At 45.1% G+C, this 22,187-nt stretch overlaps 1 protein-coding gene across 1 annotated transcript in view; it reads left to right on the top strand.

Moving 5' to 3' along the window:
- The window catches only part of LOC146176445 (apoptosis-resistant E3 ubiquitin protein ligase 1), a 79,384-nt gene that overhangs the window by 38,310 nt on the left and 18,887 nt on the right, over nucleotides 1–22,187 (top strand). The window contains exon 4 of the mRNA XM_084582780.1: nucleotides 19,695–19,897. Coding sequence (XP_084438906.1) covers nucleotides 19,695–19,897 — 203 coding nt within the window. The remainder of the gene's footprint in view (nucleotides 1–19,694; nucleotides 19,898–22,187) is intronic.

Below are 22,187 nucleotides of genomic sequence, written 5' to 3'. Positions count from 1 at the left end.
TCGCTTGCACACGTACGCTCTATAGGCGCGATTTGTTGCTGCGGCGGAGTTGCGCATCATCTGCCTCCGAACTGCGAGTTGCATTGCACTATAGCCGAGTGCTCCAGTTTATTGCCGCTTTCATGTTTGGAGATTCGCCTGCTGTAGTGAGGTGCCTCTTCTTGTTCGGTTTCGCGGGCGTGTCTAGCGAGCCGATGTGGCGATTCGTAGGCGGCCGCCAAGCGCTGTGACGCAAATCAAGAAAGTCCCCCTGTTTCGGAATAGATCGATTTGGAACGCTCTGCGGAGTTCTTCGATCGTGTGTGTATAGCGAACTGCAGTGTTTCCTCTGTACGCGTAACCGTGGTCGCAAGCCCATGGCGTGGCGTCAAAGTTGGAAACGATCGGTCTGCGCAGCGAATCCCAGTCGGGAAAAAAAAAAAAAAACTGCCGAAAATTTTCTTTTGTTACTACAGAATTTCTGTGCGATTTTTTGACGGGAAACCTGTTGTGACAACAGAACGTTTTGTAGTAACATGAAAAATTTCTGTAGTTACAGCCGTAAAGTGCTACGGAACTACAGACAACAGAAATGGTTTTTAACGGGAAACCTGTTGTGACAACAGAAAGTTTTGTAGTAACATGAAAAATTTCCGTAGTTACAACTGTAAAGTGCTACAGAACTACAGGCAACAGAAATGGTTTTTAACGGGAAACTGTTGTGACAACAGAAAGTTCTGTAGTAACCTGAAAAATTTCTGTAGTTACAACTGTAAAGTGCTACAGAACTACAGACAACACAAATGGTTTTTAACGGGAAACCTGTTGTGACAACAGAAAGTTTTGTAGTAACATGAAAAATTTCCGTAGTTACAACTGTAAAGTGCTACAGAACTACAGGTAACAGAAATGGTTTTTAAAGGGCCTGTCACACTAGCGCGACACGACACCGACGCAGACCCGACAACGACACCGACAGTCGGCCAACTCGTCGGTCGACCGTGTCTGCGGCCGACCAAGCTGTCACACTAGGCCGACGACGACACCAACACGACCGAAAACCAAATGTCTTCCCAGTGTGACAGGCTTTGAGGCCGGGGACACCGACAAAACCAGTCTGCCGACTGTCGGTGGCCGAGTCTTCGAGAGATCGGCCGCCGAGCAAAAACTTTCTCGAAACGCAAAACCGACTAGTACACCACGTCGACAGCGAATACCTTTCAGCACTAATATACGTAAAAAAGTAGAATCAATGCATAAAGGCTGAATCGCATGCACGCGAAAACTCACGCGAACGCAAACGCGACGGCGGCACGCGTCGCACGAAGCCTTCGCGCGAACAGAAATGCATGTGTCGCTTGGCTCGTCGCTCGGATCTGCCGAAATAGAAAATTTCGCTCGTTCGCCCGGAAGTAACCGTACGTCACTGCCGCTCATTTCGCATGATTTCTTTATTTTGCAGTGTTGCATTGTGATTGTGCATTACCGCGTAAACATTTCGCTTTGTAAGAACAATGGTGGATAGCCAAGGATTCAAAGAACGTCTAATCGCAACCGAAACAACAATAGAACCAAGGGGTCACGTGACTATTCGTGCCGATTACAGTGCAAGTTCACACACATTCGATACTGTTTGCTGTAAATACATTTTACTTTGCCATGTTGTCGCAAAATAACGTTAATTCTTGCAATCGTTATGACTGTTGTTGGATTTGGCAATAGTTTTGCGTTGTACTAAGCCACTATGCCAGCCAAATGCCAGCCACACAACCTACACAGAGCGTTGTCGCCGTTTCGCTCGGTTCGCGCTTTCGCGTGCGTGCGTCTTCCCCAGTAGGCGACGGAGCGAACCATGATCGCTTACGCCGCGCCGCCTTGTCGCTTCGCTCACTTTTTCGCTCACATGCGTTTCCCGCTTAATCCCTGACCGAAACGCGAGCGTGAGCCGCCAAAATACTGAAGGCCGCCGAATGCGTGTGGAATATCAACGGCAGCGTTTTCTTTTCGGGGCGAGTGAATTCGGGGCGCATAGATTTGTGGCGCTCGTCGGGACCGTGAGCAATCTTTCCGCTTTTCCGAACTGCACAGAATAGTGCAAAATGAACATAGCACGTGACAAAGAAATGATGAAAAGAAGCGATTATTTTCCTGAAGCCAGCAGAGATGCCGATCCTCCTGCGCACTTACTTCGATCATTGTGTTTAACGTCTAGCCGCTGCGTCGCTACTTCGCAACCCAATTTCAACGCTATGTTACGCATCACGCAATAATTTTTTGTTGCATAATTCAATGTGTTTCAAGAATTGTGTGCGCAAAAAGCGCAGAACTTGCGTTTAAACTTTACAACAGAACCAACAGCAGTCGTGGTCCCGCGGCAGGCCCTGTGAAATCCGCCTAAGGTTTTAGAAAATCTGCCGAAAGTTTTACCTGCTACTGCACAACATGGCATGATTCAAACTATCTGCAGTTTACTCTCAGCAAGCTGGACAGTCAGTTAAGCGGTAAACGCTCCTGCTACCTTCGCAACTTTCACACTGCAAAACAGCGTATTAGCTAGAACCATAGCTCAACCTCTGAAAGTGCCGGTTAGGCCTAACTTTTGTGGTGCAGTGGTTAGCGCAGCTGGCAATCAAACAGGAGGTCGTGAGTTCGATCCCAAGGGTAGCGTTTTTTTTTTCCTTTTTTTTTTTAGCTTTGAATATACACTGTCTCTTATTCGCCGTGGACAGCTTTTGTTTTTCAAACACTGACGTCGTTCTGATCCGGCAACCAGAGCCGTAAATTACAGGGCACTATTCAGTCTCGGCCCATAATCACGACTGTTGAGGCGCATGTTTTGGTATGGTTGAATATATGAAATGGAATTAAAATTAAGCGTTCCTTAAGTAGTTACGAGAATAAACTATAAAAAATAAAATATGGAGTAGCTATACAGAAAGGAGAATTTCGCATTGTAAAAAAAATAATAATAATAATAAAAGGATTAAGAAAATGAACGTATAATGACACGAGAAGAGAGTGAGAATGAGAGGGCCTGGTCGGTGGGGAGGTTTCCCACGTTGTCTGGCTAGTGTGACATAGGAGTTGGGCGACCGTCGGCCGACAGCCGTCTTGCGAGCGACGCGCCGCCGACACCGACTGTCGGCCGACTGTTTCCGTCGGCGCAGTGTGACATAGAGTCAGACATCAGGAAGACGCGCTGTTGGCAGACCAAATCGGCGTCATGTCGTGCTAGTGTGACAGGCCCTTAACGGGAAACCTGTTGTGACAACAGAAAGTTTTGTAGTAACATGAAAAATTTCCGTAGTTACAACTGTAAAGTGCTACAGAACTACAGGCAACAGAAATGGTTTTTAACGGGAAACCTGTTGTGACAACAGAAAGTTCTGTAGTAACATGAAAAATTTCTGTAGTTACAACTGTAAAGTGCTACAGAACTACAGGCAACAGAAATGGTTTTTAACGGGAAACCTGTTGTGACAACAGAAAGTTCTGTAGTAACATGAAAAATTTCCGTAGTTACAACTGTAAGGTGCTACAGAACTACAGAAAACAGAAATGGTTTTTTGACGGCAAACCTGTTGTGACAACAGAACGTTTTGTAGTAACATGAAAAATTTCTGTAGTTACAGCCGTAAAGTGCTACGGAACTACAGACAACAGAAATGGTTTTTAACGGGAAACCTGTTGTGCAACAGAAAGTTTTGTAGTAACATGAAAAATTTCCGTAGTTACAACTGTAAAGTGCTACAGAACTACAGACAACAGAAATGGTTTTTAACGGGAAACCTGTTGTGACAACAGAAAGTTTTGTAGTAACATGAAACATTTCCGTAGTTACAACTGTAAAGTGCTACAGAACTACAGGCAACAGAAATGGTTTTTAACGGGAAACCTGTTGTGACAACAGAAAGTTCTGTAGTAACATGAAAAATTTCTGTAGTTACAACTGTAAAGTGCTACAGAACTACAGACAACAGAAATGGTTTTAACGGGAAACCTTTTGTGACAACAGAACGTTTTGTAGTAACATGAAAAATTTCTGTAGTTACAACTGTAAAGTGCTACAGAACTACAGACAACAGAAATATACTACAGAAAAACTACAATGAAAAACACTACAGAACTACAGAAAAATCTGACCTTTACGACAGAACTACAGAATATTTTGTCGTATTTTTGATTAATTGTTTTTTTTTTCGACTGGGATGATTCAAGCGAGCCGCCAACCCGTTCGTTTTGGGAACGGGGTCTATTTTTGCTTCGTCGACGAAGACCGCGTTTGGGGATATGAACTTCCGAGTAACCATGCACGATTCATAAGTGGAATTTTCAGAAGTTTGCAGAGATTGCAATTATTTGACGTTATTTGCCGTTGGGCGCATTGTGTAGCTTTTTTTTTTTAAAGGCGAAAGCCAAGCCTTCTTTAGCTCACAAGAGGTCACTGCCAGGAATCGAGCCACGATCCGTCACGCTTCTCAGCCGAGCGCGCAAGCGAATGCGCCATGCTTGCTGCCTGAGAACGCCTTCGCAATTCCCCTTGTCTAGCGTAAGGACGCCGGAGAGTGCTGAAGGAAAGAACAACAGTGACAGTAAGAAAAAAAGATTAAAATTCGTGAAAATTCAACAAATTTCTTCTACAACATAGGTTATGGCGGTCAACGAAAGCGTTTCGAAACCTGCGCATGAAACGAAACAAAACGATCTCCCTTTAGACAGACAGACGTGTTCCGCCATCTAGCGACGTTGACACAAAACGCGACAGCACAGCAGTCTCGTGCGGCAGGGAGCAGCGGATAATTGCATCGAGCCTCAAATTGATTTAAAGCGAAAAACACGTGTCAGAAACATCAAAAGGCATACAAAAACGAACGTGCAGCAACTTATTTGGCAGCTGTAGGAAAAAATGCCTTTACGTTACTGCACCTAAGCAGACTTAAGTGCACTTCTGTAACAGAGGAAAAGAGATAGTCTTTTATCATTTTCAGCTCTTAAGCAATGGATGGATGGATGGAAGGATGGAATATAGGAGCGTCCCCTTTGAAACGGGGTGGTAGCAGTAGCTATCATGCTCATTTTTCTCCCTATATCCTAATTATTGATTTAGATTGGTTAACTAAACCATCATTCTATTTATTAAATTTTTGATTCTACATTACTAACATTATGTCACTTCTGTGCTTTTAAGCCACCAATCTTCCAGTCGTTTTTTGCTAGTTTCCATCGCCGGTTTATTCACCCGGCTACTGGTATCTCTAAACCCCAGAGCTTCAGGAACAGTGATTGCGCCTGCATCAACTTCCGGATGGATACTATTACATTCGAGTATAATATGGTCAATTGTTTCACTGGAGTTACCACATACAGCACATGCGTCATCTCCATTGTTAAATTTCTTTTTGTAGCTGCGTGTTCTAAGGCACCCTGATCTAGCTTCAAAAAGCAGGGCACTGCCCCTTGAGTTCTCGAAGAAATCTTCCTTCCTGATCTGCATTTTCCACTTTCGGTATAATTCCACACTATGTTTCTTTTCCATCGAATTTATCCAATTTTTACATTCTGTGTTTTCACCTGTTGCTTAATGCTCTTTATTTCTCCGTCCTTGTGACTAGCATACTTACTTGTTAGTTTCCTAGTTCTTTTCCTCCATTGTGAGTCAACGCTTTTTAAGTACAGGTATTTAAATACTTTAGCTGACCATCTGTTACTGTCCAATTTCATCAGGCGTTCCTCATATAATATTTTACTCTGAGCTTCCCGTACTTCGAAAGATGCCCAGCCCACATCTCCCTGTACCGCCTCATTCGTAGTTTTGCCGTTAGCCAATGTGCTAATCGTCCAACGGATCTCTGATCTCTGAGTCTTAAGAGCAATCCTGTAACTTTTTGTTGGCTTGCTTATCTGTCTGTTTATTTATTTTTCTATTAATTTTTTTTTTCTTTGGGGTAGATCTTGGAGCTGGTGGAGCGCCACTTGTACACACAAGGTATTGTGCGTGGCAGTGAAGCGTCTTTACGGGGAGGCCTAATCCGGTTAGTCTCCCCCAGTGACCTCTGCCTATAATACCTCGTCATTTAGGTCTGATAGCTGCCGTAAAACAGAGTCGTAAAATACGAGCCGTGCTGGCATCGTTCCACTGCGAAAAAAAAAAAAATGATAACACACACAGTGCATAAAGTCAGATTTAGCAGCAGCAGCTTTTGTAATACTAACAGCAACAGATGACCCAATAGCAGAGAGCACAGTGACAGTGGTGGTGCGCCACGGGAAATTACTTTTACGAGTGTGCGCGCTGGGCCGCAGCTATTGCGCTGCCCGAATGCCGCGCGCGAACCTCGCGACGGGAGTAATCAAAGCTCGATTGCTCCCCGCGTTCCAATTTCGCTGGTGTGTCTGAAGTGGGATGCGAGTCTGGGCGCGCGCACAGCGCGTGTACGCATTTTACTATATATAACCTGTTCATTATGCCGTGCTTCCTTATGACACCGTAGCGTGTACTGTGAACGCGAAGTAAAAGAAAAACGCACACTACATAACGCGACCTTAATCGAGTGAAACCGATTGGCTGCTCACTTCGAAGGCGCGAAGGTCGGTTTTGGGCAAGTTGGTGACGGAAACCGCCTGTGGTCATTCCACATTCGGCAGCTAATACTTTTGCATTGCATGAGACGTTGAAGTTGCTTCTCGTTGGACCAAGATTTTAGAAGATGCGGTTAGCCCTAATACAGTGAAACCAATTCAGAGCTGTTCAAAGTCGCCTGTGCTAACTTCCAGTTTTGTTTTTTCGTTCACCAAAGTTAATTAATTAGGGAAGAATAATTAGCTATTTTTGTAATTATTGGCCTGAGAGAAAAAGTTTCAATGCAAAAGTCGCAGATCTCGAAAAAGTGGTAGCTGCGTTGTTTCCGTCAAATTAGAGTTTTCACAAAATGATATTTTTACCAGCCGAAAAGGGCGCCTGGCGCAACAAAAAAAGAAAAAAAAAAAGAAAAGAAAAACTTCCTCTTGACTGCGGCGTCACTTTAAAGCCTCAAGTCGCGCCCGAGATAACAAAATCTGTTTTTCTGGGCCGTGCTGTCTACGATGAAGCTGGTTGTAGGCACTTGCCTAATGATTTAAAGTAACAGCTGGTCACGTGACAGCATTTTTTGAAGGCCTATAAATAAGGCGGCGTAAGTAGCTACCTATTTATAAGAAACAACGTAGCTACCTGTTTATCGAGATCTGCAGCTTTAGCATTGACACTTTTCGACAGCTTCTCCCAAACGCACACCTCTGGAAAAGCCGAGCGCCAGGCCGGGGGACGCTTTGTACCCATTTTTACCGGTGGGTGTCCGGCGGTGGGTTTCGAACTAACCACCTCCCGCAGCCGAGACGGGCGCTCTAACCACTAGGCTACGGCTGCGGTTTTCTCAAGCCATTACAAAAATAGCTAATTACTCTTCATTAATTAATTAACTTTAGTGAACGAAAAGAGGTTAGCATAGGCGACTCTGAACAGCTCTGAATTGGTTTCACTTTGCTAAGGCTAACCGTATGTTTTAAAACATTGGTTCACACTTTTGTATTTATACTCATGTATTCCTGATGGGAGGTCCCCCAGACAGTCTTACTTCGGGACCTCCTACTGTACAAACCTTTTATGCACTTATGATTGATTTGTATTTCGTTTTAATAAACCTTCAAACCTTCAAGTTAGCTGGCACACCTTATATGTACCGGATGCTTCAGTTAACACTTTCCAGAATTCCTGATACTAGTGGGTTCAAAATGGAAGAAAGATATTTGCAGCAACAAGCCATCTGCTGCGGCGAACACAATATGCTGCAAATCTTATCTAATTATCCGGCTAATTACCTAAACCAACTAATTAATTGTTTAATTACCGCAAGAGCGTGGTTGTTCCTAAAGGGGAGTTTGAAGCTGCGCTCAAGAAGGTGCCGAACGTTGCAGAGTCTTAGTGGGAGACTCTTGTGACCAGCGCTTCCACTCAAGACCAGTGCCTGCATAACTCCATAGCTATGAGATTTATTGCGTTTCAAGAGATTTATTTGCGTTGCAAGAGTGTCTCCTCACAGTGAGGGATCGCCCAAGGGCCACGAAGGGGACTTCACCCCCATGCTTCGTACGTTTGGCAACTAAAATCTCTACTACCACCAAAACGATGCCATATCAGTTTTTGAAACAAGGAAAAACTAGTTTTCTAAAGCCCCGGAGAACTTAATTGGGCGCCTTTTTTTTTTCTTTAGCGAAATCGAAATTGACCATAAGAGATGCACAGTAGGTTTGGTACAGAAACGACGTCCAGTGTTGTAGTGAGCAGCGGCTACGGCGCTTTGTTCAAACTGCCAGCGATGCTGCACCACATCACACAGTACATTCCTTTGCCTCGCAGCATGGCGAAAGGGAAAGGCCAGCCATAGCCAAATAAGCAACGTAAAGGGTGAGCTGCATGTACGCGAAAACTCACGCGTACGGGACGGCGGCACGCAGAAATGCACGCGTCGCTTGGCTCGTCGCTTGGATCTGCCGGAATAGAAAATTTCCCTCGTTCGCTGGGAAGTGCATGCGCGATTAGACAATAGAGAGATTTAGCTTTCCGCGATCCGCTACCCTGATCCGCACCGCGCGTTCCACTGCGCATACCCAGATCCCCTTGATGCTGATAGATGGCGCCACATACTTGTCGGCACATATACTTGCCGCGTCGGGACCAATCAGCTTGTGCGCCCCGCCCACGCGCGGTAGAGGGTCGCGGTGGCGGATCGCGGATCACGGTAAGCTAAATCTCTCTAATAGCACGAACGCGGAGTGTACGTCACTGCCGCTCATTTCGCACGCTTTCTTTCTTTTGCAGTGTTTAATTGAGATTGTGCATTACCGCGTAGTTTTTTTTTTCGCTTTGTACGAACAATAGTGAATGGCCAAGGACTCAAAGAGCGGCTTATCGCAACCGAGAAAAAAAAAAGAAAAAAAAAAACAGGTCACGTCACTACTCGTACAGTGCAAGTCAGCACAACTGTGATATGATTTGTCGTAAATCCATTTTAGTTTGCCCCATGCTGTCGCAAAAGAACCAATTCTTGCAGTCGTTATGACTGTTGTTGCATTTGCCAATAGTTTTGCGGTGTGCGAAGCCACTATACCAGCAACACGGTCTACACAAAGCGTCGTTATAGCGTCGTCGCCGTTTCTCCCGGTTCGCGCTGTCGCGTGCATGTATCTTCGCAGTAGGCGACGGAGCGAACCATGATCGCTTTCACCGCGCCGCCTTGTCGCGTCGCTCACTTTTTCGCTCACATGCAGCTCAGTCTTAATGCTCGAAAATTCGCCTTACACACTCTGTAACCGTAATTTCTGATACCTACTTTTCGATGGACATGAAACGGAGAGCCCGAATTCCTTTGGGACGTTAAAGCCCATCAATCAAACCAGGCCTTTATTTTTCTCACCCATTCGTTTACTTCCTTCACAGAAGCGTATTTCAATACTCTTTTCAAGCACGTGGAAAAAGCTGGTACACCAGCCGAACGATCGTAAGAAAGTTAGTCATGTCTTACTGACTTTCGTGTCGTATTTGTACCTTCTTCTCTTGCTTGTTTTTAGTTAATTTTATTCATAATTATATTTTATGAAGTAATTATATCGCCTGCTTCTTTGTTGTTTCCTCGCCAGTGCTTAATTAATTTTCCATTTTATACATACCCTGTTTATTGTATATATCCTTGTTCATGGTGTTCCTTATTCATGCTTCTTACATTGCACCTCCCCCCCCCCCCCCTTCTTACATCCCTCTATGTAGTATCTTCAAAGGAGGCCCTTTATGGGTATGTTGAATAAATAATAAGCCAATTTATCGCTATGTTTTGCTTCCCGGTTTTATGGAGGCCTCTAATTAAAGCATGCGAGATGCCGAAGGTCGTCTGTGTCGCTCAGAAAATCTAGCCGCGGTCAGCGTAGCCGCCGTTTCCAAGACGACATTGTGGACATGGCGTCGCCGTATCCCGCTGGGAGAGGCACTGATTCGCCGTCCTTCCACTCTCGGTAATCCCTTCTTTCCGGCGCGACAACCCCTAACACCAGCGCCGGGCGTTCGCGCACACGTGCCTCGTTCTCTTGTTACCTCTCCCCTCCAACCCCTCTGCCCCCGTTCTAAGATAAGATCGGCTGGCCCCAAGCTAGGGCTCGTCACGACAAAATTATTTCCCTCTCCCATTTCATCCTCTCCTTCGTCAATGCATCGACCGTCCGGAGACGTATACCCGTGCGATGCGCGCAAGCTGCTTTGTTCGATTTTTTTTTTTTAATTCCCTTCCACAACCTTCTCCTTTGGCCCGGCCGCATTGAGCAATGCCGTGACTGCAGCCATCCTCGGCCAACGACGCAGCATTTCCATGCCCGGTCCGTTTGTGTCTCCTAAATCTTGGCCGTCTCTCTCTCTCTGTCTGGCCGCCGCCTTTATTTTCTTTATCGTTATTTGCTTACCCTTCCTTGGCTGTCGCGTGCTTCGGCGTTGCGCGGACTCTTCGGCTGCCTTGTGTGTGGCGTGCGCCTTGTGTTCTGTCCCCGTTTGTATCGCGGCGTCCGAGGTCGCTGCATTATCGGACGTAAGTGCAAGTGGACGCAAGTAGAAGGGAGAAGGAAGAAACTCTGGGCCCGTTAAATCGACCAAGTGATTCCCGGAATTGCCTTTTGTACTTCCCCGTGGCGCATCTATCGGCATTCGTAACACCCCCCCCCCCCCCCCCCCCCCCCCCCCCACCATTTTCTCTTCCCTACTCCTTTGTTCGCATTGCTTTGGGGCACTCGGTGCAACTGCCTTCTTTTCCAAGATTGCACGTCTCCCCTCTCCCCCCACGTTATATATATATATATATATATATATATATATATATATATATATATATATATATATATATATATATATATATATATATATATATATATATATATATATATATATATATATATATATTTTTTTTTTGGTCTGTTTATAGTGTGGCTTTGCCTACGGCACCCGTGTTGTGCAGGCAAAGCACGCTTTACAGGGGGGTGATAACGCGGGCCTTTAAAATCTTTTCCTCCGTTTAGAGACGTACGTGTTCACGTCAAACTGTGCGTGCGTGCGGTGCGTGCGTGCGTGCGTGCGTGCGTGCTTTTATAGAGATCGTATTGCTCCCTGCGATTGCCGCTGTATTGCGATGGTATTTTCATCCAGTGACAGTACTGCGAGCACTTAAAACATAAACATTGGTTAGAAAGGCTTTATATATTGATGAATTTAGAACGGAAGCAGTTGAGCCGGCCATTCATGTTGTTTTTTTCGTCTGGGTGGCTGGCGTTCGTGTATCCCCGTTACCAGTCTGCTGGACGTCGTTCAGTTTAGGGACGTCAGATTGCACTGCTGATCGTTCGGTCAGTTTCTCTGTATTTTGTCGATGCGTTTGAGTTATTCTCGTCCTTGCAAACCTTTGTCTAATGTGCTGTCTTTGAAGTCGTCTACAAGCACGAAATTGGCGCGCGTGCTCTTCTGTGGTCTTTAAATTGTGTGTGTGTGTGTGTGTGTGTGTGTGTGTGTGTGTGTGTGTGTGTGTGTGTGTGTGTGTGTGTGTGTGTGTGTGTGTGTGTGTGTGTGTGTGTGTGTGTGTGTGTGTGAGAGAGAGAGAGAGAGAGAGAGAGAGAGAGAGAGAGAGAGAGAGAGAGAGAGAGAGAGAGAGAGAGAATGCCTCCTGGGACGTACGGGAATCTTACAACAGCGCTTATGTGCCCTTTCTTTTCTCCGGTGTTCGTGGCGCTGCTTTAAGTGGAGATGCAGAACCAACTCACCGAGACTGTGGTTTCACCAAAGATCGTTTCTTCTCACGTGTTTGTTTGTTTGTAGGGATGTTTTGAATCTTCTGTCTTGCTCATAAAAATTTGCTATCAAACATCCGATGCGACAATTCTTCAACACCAGCTGAATTTACCTTCGATAATAAGTTTGATGATTTCACCACAAGCGGGGGCGGTTCAAATACACGGCATAATTTTCTCTGGACTGTAAGGGCAGAGTGGGAGGTGCATCGAGAATGGCGATGAGCGGGTTAATTGGCATTGCCGTGGCTGGAAGGGTGGCTAAGGCGCTCGTGAGTAGTGCTTTGGAGGGCGGCTGGCTTCCCCGCCGAGTCTTTGAGTTCGATTTCGCCGTCGCTTTTTCATTTCGTCGACTATGTTTTCATGCGCGTTTAATGCGCATGCGACGTTTTGTTTCTCGGGCCGGCCGTCTGTAGAATAAACTACATTTGTTAGTGCAGCGCTGACCCGGGTACTTCTTTTTTTTTTTTTGTATTCCCGTATCCACGGCAGTTTCAGTATATTAGCTTTTTACAATTTAGTCATAGCGGGGAGAACGGGAAGATGGGTTTTGAACATAAACATTGGTTTAAACGCTGAAGGGGTGCGGGCAACACAGCCTAAAGGTACTAAAGGTTTGGGACGGGAAAGGGTAGTGCGTGAGCGGGCTGGCCGCGTAACTACCGGATGGGGTGGATGATTAAGGTGTGTGTGTGTGTGTGTGTGTGTGTGTGTGTGTGTGTGTGTTGGGGGGGGGGGGGTAGTAGGAGAATGGCTAGTGGATAATGCTTCTAGGAGGGGCGGAGGGGGCGTGTGGCAGCTGCCCGCTTGGGCTGGAGGCATTACCTCAGACGTCATATTTCCGGATGAGATGATTATACCACGGTTTTGACGGTAAAATAACTGTTGCTGTGCCCATAAGCTCACTGAAGCTTGGCTCTCACCTTTTAAAAATGAAAGACGGCTTTAATTTGAGCGTCTTTTGGTAATGAATGCTTTACAGAAAGCTGCAAAATTATAAGACTCTGCTTAAGCTTGCTTAAGAGTGGAAATGACGAAAACCACTTCACAGCGACCGTTTTTATCAATTGCGTCGTCATTGTAGTCGCTACTATCATCATCACCACCATCACTAGCTGCTGCGTCATTATCATCGCTACTATCATTATTATCACAGTAACTGCATCGCCATTTTCGTCTCTACTATCACCCTCACGCGATACAAGGAGAATTACGATCTGTTTCGCACAAGCCCAGCGTGGATTAGTGGTTTGCGCTCTCGGCTGGGGATTGGAGGGATATTGACTTAATTCCCGTTATATATATATATATATATATATATATATATATATATATATATATATATATATATATTTATATCCATCCTTTAAAAGAACGTTTTTAGTGTGGTTGCACTTTGCCTAAGCTTCACTGCTTCTCTGTTCTGTTCGCCATTATTACAGTACAATCGCAGGCTTGATTTTTTTTTTAGATAAATCGCTAGCCCTCATGGTATGGTAAATGGCCACCCTCTATCGTGTAGCTGGGAATAATTACAAAACACTAGGGATAAGTGCCTTGTAGGGAATTTAATTCCTGTTAGTGGTGGTAACAAGGCAGGAAATTTTGTGGGTGCGCCACGCGTTATATTCTCGGCATTTTCGTATATAGACACAGGCGACAGGCGCACGCGCCGCGATTTTTCTTCCTTTGTTGTTTTCTTTGTGACGAATATAGCCATTGGTGATAAGCACATAAGACACATGTGCTAAGACATAAGATGTCGTACGCGTAGTTATTTTTTTTTTCGATTTATCTCTTCTTTCTTCTGGCCCTACATTATGAGAAATGAACCAACTCGCCCAAACCAGTGTCTTAGTTAGTGATTACCGTCATCTGAAAGTAGTTATGACGTATCCTTTGTATCGAACTGTCTCGAATTTGAGCAGATCTTAAATTCGGCTTGGAATGCGTGCGTATAATAAACCTTTCAAAAACACGTTGTTGCGATTCCCGTGTGGTGCGAGAGGTAAGGAGCGCGCGCATTCGCGAAAATAGCGGTCGTCCAGGAACCGCTTGCACGCGCTCCTGATAAACTCGGACTCCGAAGCCGAACAAGTGTTTCTTTATTTATTTTTTTTTTTTCATCTCATATCCCGTGTACGCTTCGAACGGACGCCGCTTCTGCGAAAGCGACCTTTCTGAAGCAGCTAAAAATACGCGCTGGCCGGCGAGCACGGATCGACTTGAGAGCATTGGTTGCTCCTCTCAACTTAAGAAGTAAAAAAAGTATGGTTGAAAACGAGAAACCTAGTAACCGCACTTCTTGTTCTCTGTTTGTGCGGGTAACGGGTTGGTGGGTGGTTCGGTGTTGTAATTGAAAGAGATGACGTTCGCTCGTTTTTATTTATTTATTATTATTTTATTTTTGCAAACAGAGTAAAGCGAACGTGTTTCCTCTGGCGTGGGTGACGATGAAGGAGGCCGGTCTCCGGAGCGCAGAACAACAGCGCTGATGACGATTAGAGTGAAGTATAGGCGCTGCAGCTTCGTACCCTCCCCCTCGGTCTCTCTCCCCGACGTTTCTTCCTTTCTCGAAAGCTTCGACGTTCATGTCAGGCACTGCTGCCGCGCGGCGTCTGTTTCCCATTACCCGTGTCCGCCTCCTCGTTCCTCCCCTCTGGCCTTGGCCCGCTTTGTTGAAAGTTTAACGAAGCCGTCTGACGTACTACGTTTGGTGGGCGTGTTGGGCGGTGTGGTGTTTGCTGCGGGCCGAGACAACAACACGATTCCTGTCTGTCTGTGTGCGAGCGTATGTATACGCCCCCCCCCCCCCCCCTCCCGTTCTTTAGGAAGGCCGTCCTCCGCCGTGTGCGTCTGTCTCTCCGCCCGTTCGGATAGGAGAGAGAGGGAGGGGGAAGCATGAAACTTGCATTTCCTGGAATAATGAATGGATTGCTCGCCGGAGCCAGCGAATTAGGCGTCCATGTACGCGCGGCGTGTGTCGCCACGGATGCGACGACGTCCTTTTTCGCTGGTCGTCACGCCAAGGCGCGCTTTCCACGATCCGCATTTTCTTTTATTTTCTTTTTTTTTTTTACTTTTTTTTCTTTCAAATCCTTTCCTTCGTTCTTGACGCGCTATCAAAATTTGTGAGCGCAGCACAGTCATTTGTTTTTGTTTCTCTCGCTGTGAAAATAATAAATAAAGTCTAACCTGATTCACTGAGTGCATGGCCGTCTTCCAAGTGGTTGGAGAGGGGAATCTCCGTTAGACAGCATAAAGATGGCGACGACATGAAACGAGAAGGTTCCTGTCTGCTTTGAAGCAGTTTTCTCTTTAATTTTTGTATGGAGTGATGCTGTCGTGCACGTTCGCTGCTCACTGTTTTCTGTGCTTAGCAGCTGCTAACGCCTGCAGAAGCCAAGCTCTACGAAGCTTGTGTACCTTGCAACGTTTGTTGCTTTGCGTCTCGTGATGCTGTTAATTATATGCACGCTCTTTCAGTGTTGTTCCGCTGTGCCTCGTTAGGATGTCATAAGCCAGAATTGACTCTGCAGTAACATGATGGAATAAAAATGGGTTCTTTTAAATGATATATATATATATATATATATATATATATATATATATATATATATATATATATATATATATATATATATTTTTTTTTTTTTTTTTTTGGGGGGGGGGGGGACAATGTAGAAAATTGCCTGTTTCTTGAGCTTTCTTACTTTTCGGGCTTCAGGCTTGAAAAGCAAAGGCTGCACTTGCACTCTGTCTCATCATCTCAACACATTGCATGTGGAGATTATGAATAAAATAGTGGGTGTCACATATGAACGAAGCGCGCTCATATAGACGACTCTATTATAGAACGTGAATGAGACGAAAGCGCGTTGCCTCCCCCTCCCAAACATTGCGCATCACATTGCGAAAACACTTCCCGCCCACTGCCAAAGCTCATTACTTGGAGCTTTTTAAATTATGCATTGCTATCGCATCCCGTTATGTCGGCGCAGCATCTACGTGATGGAGCTCTTTACCAGTTTTGTTTTCCTTGTGCATGTGTGTGTTTCTTCAGTATGGCACTTTAGTTGCTGTAGTTTTGTGCCCTTGTTTTCCAATCTTGTCTGAAAAGCATACCCCTCCTCCCCCCACCCATTTTTTTTTAATGTATTCCTACTGATTCATTATGTGAAATCCACCTGTAGAATTTCTTTTTTGTTTTGTTTTGTTTTATTGTTTTTTGCAATGAATGCGCTCGTTAGCATGGTACGTGGGTTCAGTGGCATTACACAGAAGGGCAGAGCTGCCTGGTATATTTTGCCTGATTGAATTGCTAGCTCATGTAGATTTATGCCCTCTTTGTCACTTTAAAAAGGTCCAGGTTGTGGATTTCTATCAATGCCCAATGCAGAACATCAGGTGGCAGCGAGCATGCCATCATCACCTGTGTTTATTTGATTCATATGTGGCAGTGTGGGTACACTTGGAAAATTTACTGGTCTGTTCTCTGGTGTGCTTTACAAAGCAAGAAGCATCGACAAAATAGGAAGCAGGTGTGCCAGCACTGTTGCTCAGCAGCACACTGTAATTTCGAGGAATAAAAAAAAGAAATCTGGGATGCGAGAAAATACATTGGCACATCCAATAAATACTGCATCATATCCAATCAATACTAGTCTTGGTGTCCCACGCACAGTCGGAAATGCACGCACCTCGAGAGTTGAAGAAGCAAGGCAATACATGCTTATATAATTGAAAAAGAAAAGCGTTTGAGGCAAATATATTTGGATGGGGGGGGGGGGGGGGGGGTTGAAGGTATTAGCTTTTCCTTTTTGTTTTCTTCTGAGAATCGTTTTCGAAATAGTTTTTCTTTCTTTTTTTTTTTTCGTCGCCCTTCCATTTTATAATTGAAGTGGAGCACACGCCTCCCACACGCTTTTGCGTCAAAAGCAGGTGGCCCGCTGGAAGAATTGGGCTAGCAGTGGCCGAGGCACTCGACAGTGACAAATGGCCAGCGGTATTTAGACGCAAGGAAAAGCGCACACTGGCTCTCTGTGATGGAGAGGAGGATTGGGGCCAGAATAATATATACAACGGGGAAAAAAAGTACTTATTTCTTAGCCGATTCAGCGCAATGAAAAAAATGGAGCTACTATAGGGAGGAGGCAAGGATAAACACAATCTTCCTGTCTCCATCCTTGGCCTTTTCTGTTTCTGGGTTGCCCAAAGTTAATTAGCTCTTTTGAGGGATGGAACGGTGTTAAGGAGAAGAGCATTGGATGGAGTGACCCAGTGTGGTGTTCAGGCTGCGGAATTTTCTTCCTGTACACATCCTGAGTAGATCTCTGCTTTCTTGCTGTACGCTTCCTGAGTGGTTCTCGGGCTTGTGTGTGCTTAACAGGCCTTCTATGGCAGTGTCGTTTGTTTTACTTTGTAGCAGTGTAAAAAGGAGCCACCTCCTGTTTTCAGAGGTGTCATTCCATTTTGACTTGCATATGTCAGATTACCCTATGGCTTGGTGTCTGCACAGCGGTCTTATGAGCGAGGTGTTCACAGCAATCACGGAGTTAAGAAGCTTTATTACTATTTATATGCCCTGTTTTGCATATTCATTTCACAAGTTATGCTTCAGTTACTCCTCTTGCCAGCTGTGGTACTCGTGGGTACGTATAGGGACACACCTTCTTCTGTTGCACCATCACAAAATTAGAAGTTTCATTTGTAGTAACTTTGAGACGCATTTGTTATTGCTGCACGTATGTATTTATGTATCCAGTAGTGTCTGTTGTGAGTTGTTGTTTTTTTTTTTCAATCACACTAGATAACCATGGCGTTCAGGTAATCACATTTCTTTTAGAGGGAAATGGGAACTTAACAGTTGAAAATGGTTAACTTTCATCGAAGTGTGCTGAGCTTGTGAGCGTAATGTTGCATTTTTTTTTTTAATCAATGCTGCTCAGTACGAACACTGACAAAAGTAGTAACAGTTTGTTCAGTACTATAACGTGATGTGCATTGGAGATGGTAATTGGTTTTTCCTGCTTTCACCCTGCTTATTTATTTGTTTATTCTTTTTTTTTTTTTTTTTTTTTTTTTTTTTTTTTTTTTTTTTTTTAGAAATAAGCTACAAAAGCCTCTGTGCTATAGACCCCAGAAAGCTATTTACCAAGTCCTCGTAACGAAATACAGCCGCTGCTCTATGCTGTAATAGTTCATTCTAAAAAGTTGAAGGTTGTAGCTTTTTGAGATGGCATATCTGCATGTCCTTGTAGCTCAGTAGCTAGGGTGCTTGTTTGCGGAGCCAGGCGACCTTTGTTTTACCGGCCGCGGTGCTCATATGTTCCTATAGAGCGGAGACACAAGGCACTTATGTACTGTGCAATTTCATTGCATGTTAAAGAACCCCAGATGATCAAAATTGTTCGTAGCCCTCTACTATACTGTCTCTTTGAGCTAATTTCTTTGGGACGTTGAACTGTTGAACCCCTTATACCAGGAGCCATACCAGCGTGATCATAAAATGTCCCAAGTGGGCCTGTGTAAATATTCGATAACTTTGAATACTCGGTCGAATAGCAAAGTATGCAACATTAGATTCATTAGGAATGTTTAGCAGGTATTCCAAATCTCGAAAGTAGATTTATCTAATGCCAGCAACACATCCACACCACTTAATTGCTTCTCATGGTTTGGTTCGATTGTCTTTCTGCGGAAAGACATTGTGACATCCATGCAACGAAAATCGGCAGTCGTGCAATGACACCAAGCAGCAAACCGAACTTGTTCCCAGGCAGCGTGGCTGTTGCTCCTCTAGACATCTAAAAACTGCTTGCGTCAGCCGCTTGAGTCACGATAAATGTGCGACCACATTCTGAAGGATTGGAAGTGTGTGTTTAGCTGATAACGTTCCCCGCCTAGATGCTGTCGAAGCAACCTATAGATGGCTGACGCACGCCACATATGCGACTTCGACAGAGCGCACGCAAGTGGTGGAAAAAGACTCAGTAGGAGTGGCCATGAAATACTTGCTCCTCTCTCTAGGCTATGTGTTACCGACTTGAAAAGACACTGACTCACTACTATACCTACAACTTGTGCGGGAAAGCGACGGCTAGCGCGAGGGAGTCATGTTTCTGGAGCGTGTAGTTCAAAATGTTGTTAGCAGAACCAGTCCATATACAAATTGACATCTTCATTTTTTTTATTTTTTCATTTTTCATGCATCGCAGCAAGAATGGGCACTCGCGCGAGATACGTATTGTGACATGGCTGAATGCTGCATATTTAGAGTACGTGCAATAAATGTGACCAAGCTTCAGTGAAGCTTTTTTTTTTTAAATTTAATATAGCCTTGTACTTTTGGAGAATACATGGTTTGAAATGCCTGTTTTACCGTTCTGCTTCTTTTTTATCCCAAAAGTATTCGAATTGTTCACTTATGCATATACAATTACTGCAGTATTCACTTTGAACCAAAAAGAAAATAATATTCAGTCAAGCCGCCTTTTTCAGAAAACCGCTCTGCGCATGCGCGCCCCTTTACTGGTTGAAAACGAGCCACCAACTGAGCGCGATCGGCTGCATGGCCTCCGCGATCGGCTCCGGCTGCGCCAATCATGGAGGCCCAGCCGATCGTGAGGCCATGCGTAATTCATGTTCGTTACAGGCGTTTGCGACTGGTGGCAGTAGCTGTCAAGTAACCACGTCGCAGGCGGCTCATTCAGCTAGTAACATACGAATTTTCAACCACTCCCCAGAGGGCGCCACACTTTGTGAAAAAGGCGGAGTCTGGACTTGTATGCACTTTGAAGAAATGCCATTGAATCTAAGAGCCCACTAAAAGATGGTTTTCGACATGTTCTGTGTCATTGCAGGACATCCAACGAGTTCCCGTTCGAGAGCCTCGAGGAGCTAGTGCTGGCAGTCCGTAGCGACCCTGGGCACAAGGAGGTCTGGATTCCCGAACTGGTGCATGCTATTGGACTGCTGCCGCACAGCCCTGAGGCACTCGGGGCTGTGACCGACCGCATCTGGCAGCAGATACTCTTCGAGCAACAAGAGAAGACATGGGCCTTTGGTGCGTATTCGTGCCACTTGTGGAAGAAATTATGCATCATGGGAGCGCTCAACTGCACTCATTTCTAAGTCGAAATAGTCAACCGCTCTATAGACACTCCCTAATTCAAACTTCAAGCGACCAGAACGGGAAGGGTAGGTGAAGTTTGAATTAGGCGAAGCCATGGAGAGTTTAAATTGTTTTGAGCAGATGGCCTACCAGATGGCCTACCAGATGGCCTACCAGATGGCCCATCAAAATTTTTAAAATTGTCTGAATTAACAGGGGCCAACTATCCAAGTTTAATTTAAGGCTATAATCTGTTACGGAAAACTTTGAAATTTTAAAGGGATTATTGTGACTGCAGCGTCAAAGGCCATACATGTTTTCATACTGCAAACAGGGACAGCGTCATGAGAAAATCTCTCCAAAGCAGGTGGCCCCACTTGCTGCTACCATCGTTATCATAGCATGGTTTAAGTTTATTTTTTCTTCGAATACTTGGAAGAGGAAAAATAAAGCGGAAACCAAACTTGTCCGCTTTTCAGTAGCCAAAGCAAACCGGGCAAATACATTAAAAATTGGTGGGTTTTAAGCATGGCTTGACAGAGCAACAAAGCTCTTTCAAGTATGGTTTAAACAATGTTGCCCTTTTTGTGGTAGCAAGGGCCAGCTGTTCTTCGGCAGCAGTACGAAGCCAGCGAGCACATGTAGGGAGGTGTCTTATTTGTCCGACGAGCTGACGGCCAGCAGTCTAGCGCCAACGCGTCGCCTGTTTCCATGTACACTGCTGGCTGTGGTGCTTGTGCGCTTCTTCCGGTCAAGCCATTCAAGGTCATTCATTCTCAGCGAAGGGAAATCCGGACTTGCTTCCCGAGCTTTCGTTTTAAAACCTTGGTAATTCAACCTCCTTAGTTTGGATAACTCATCTAAGACACGGGCAGGTTTGCACCGGTTGATTCATACTGGGGATCGCGTCGACCCTAGCAACCAACGATCACCGAAATAGACCTCCTCTAACCTGAACTGCGTGGAATAGGGGCTTTGCGGGCGCGGCGACAATCGAAGGTTCCCTTTTTCTGGAACAATGTTCAGTCGCATATAGTTCCAGTTTCGCCATCCCGCGGCTGCGATCGGCGCGTAACACCATTTAAGACGCTGCTCTGTGCGTCACTATACTTGTTTTGGAATGACGTCACACTGTTCTAACGCCCAAGCATATATCCCTCGCACGCATATATATGCTTCTTCCACTACGCTGAGACTACGCACAGCCGGTCACGTGCAGTTTCACCGCACTACGCGCTTCACCGAAACACCACAGGGGCCGTTTAGTGGAGAGGCACTACAGCTGCTGCGGCATACTGGGAAAAGGGTAACGTATGTCACTACGGTTTTGGAGCAATTGTTCATCGTTCCCGACAGTGCGCGCAAAGCGGAATGCTTGACGAAACCTAGAAAAAATTGTCGTTTGCACTTGGGTTTCATCTCAAATACATATAGCCATCTTACAGGTGCTTCTTGGATAATATTGCTACGATGCAAACGTTTTTGGAAGTTTTTTCAGGGCCGTTCGATAATTATGGTCGCTTGAAGGCTGAATTAGTGAGCGTTTAGTTTATATACAAAGAAGTTGCAATAACAGAGCGCATACATAATAAACATGCAGGCACTTTTGCACCGACCATGTACTGCGATTACATCATAGAAGAGCAGCTTGTAGGAGTGGCGAAGTTTCAAAACTGCACGCTTAGAAAAACAGAGTTATTATAGCCGGACCCTCCCGTGTGCAATTTTTTTTCTGTAGTTGTACACCATAAAGCCCATGTTTAACGAAAAGCTAGGGCCTCTTGAGAATGTGGCCTTTAGACTAAAGAGGGAGAAAAAGGGAGGGAGAGGAGTAACATTAGGGGACAGAAGGAGATCAGCGTGCATAAGAGAGCGAAGCTCACATTAATTATATCCTAGCAGGAATGAAATTGAAGTAGATGCCTTTTGGCAGTGTGCATAATGCAGAAAATGCACAACCACCGGTGGTCATCAGGGCAGAAGAATGAATTTTATTGTGCAGTAGTAAATGTATAGCCAAGTGTGGGCCAAGAGTCAGCAACCCGGGGCCGGGCAAGATTGTTTGGAGATTTGTGGAAGTGGCCCTTTGTCCTGTAGTCGACATCATCACAACGGGGATGTTGATTTGTAGAAATGAAGCTACCGCAGATTAAGATCTACTGAAGTTAAAGAAACTTATAAAAGCTTCTTTCCCTTTCATTATGTATTATTGTGTTGTAAGTCAAGCCCTTGTATTTACGTC

Source organism: Amblyomma maculatum, chromosome 10 (genome assembly GCF_055883805.1).
Source record: "Amblyomma maculatum isolate TAMU_Amacu chromosome 10, ASM5588380v1, whole genome shotgun sequence".
Taxonomy (NCBI): domain Eukaryota; kingdom Metazoa; phylum Arthropoda; class Arachnida; order Ixodida; family Ixodidae; genus Amblyomma; species Amblyomma maculatum.
Note: the sequence above shows the minus strand (reverse complement) of the source record. Positions and strands in the feature narration are given on the sequence as shown.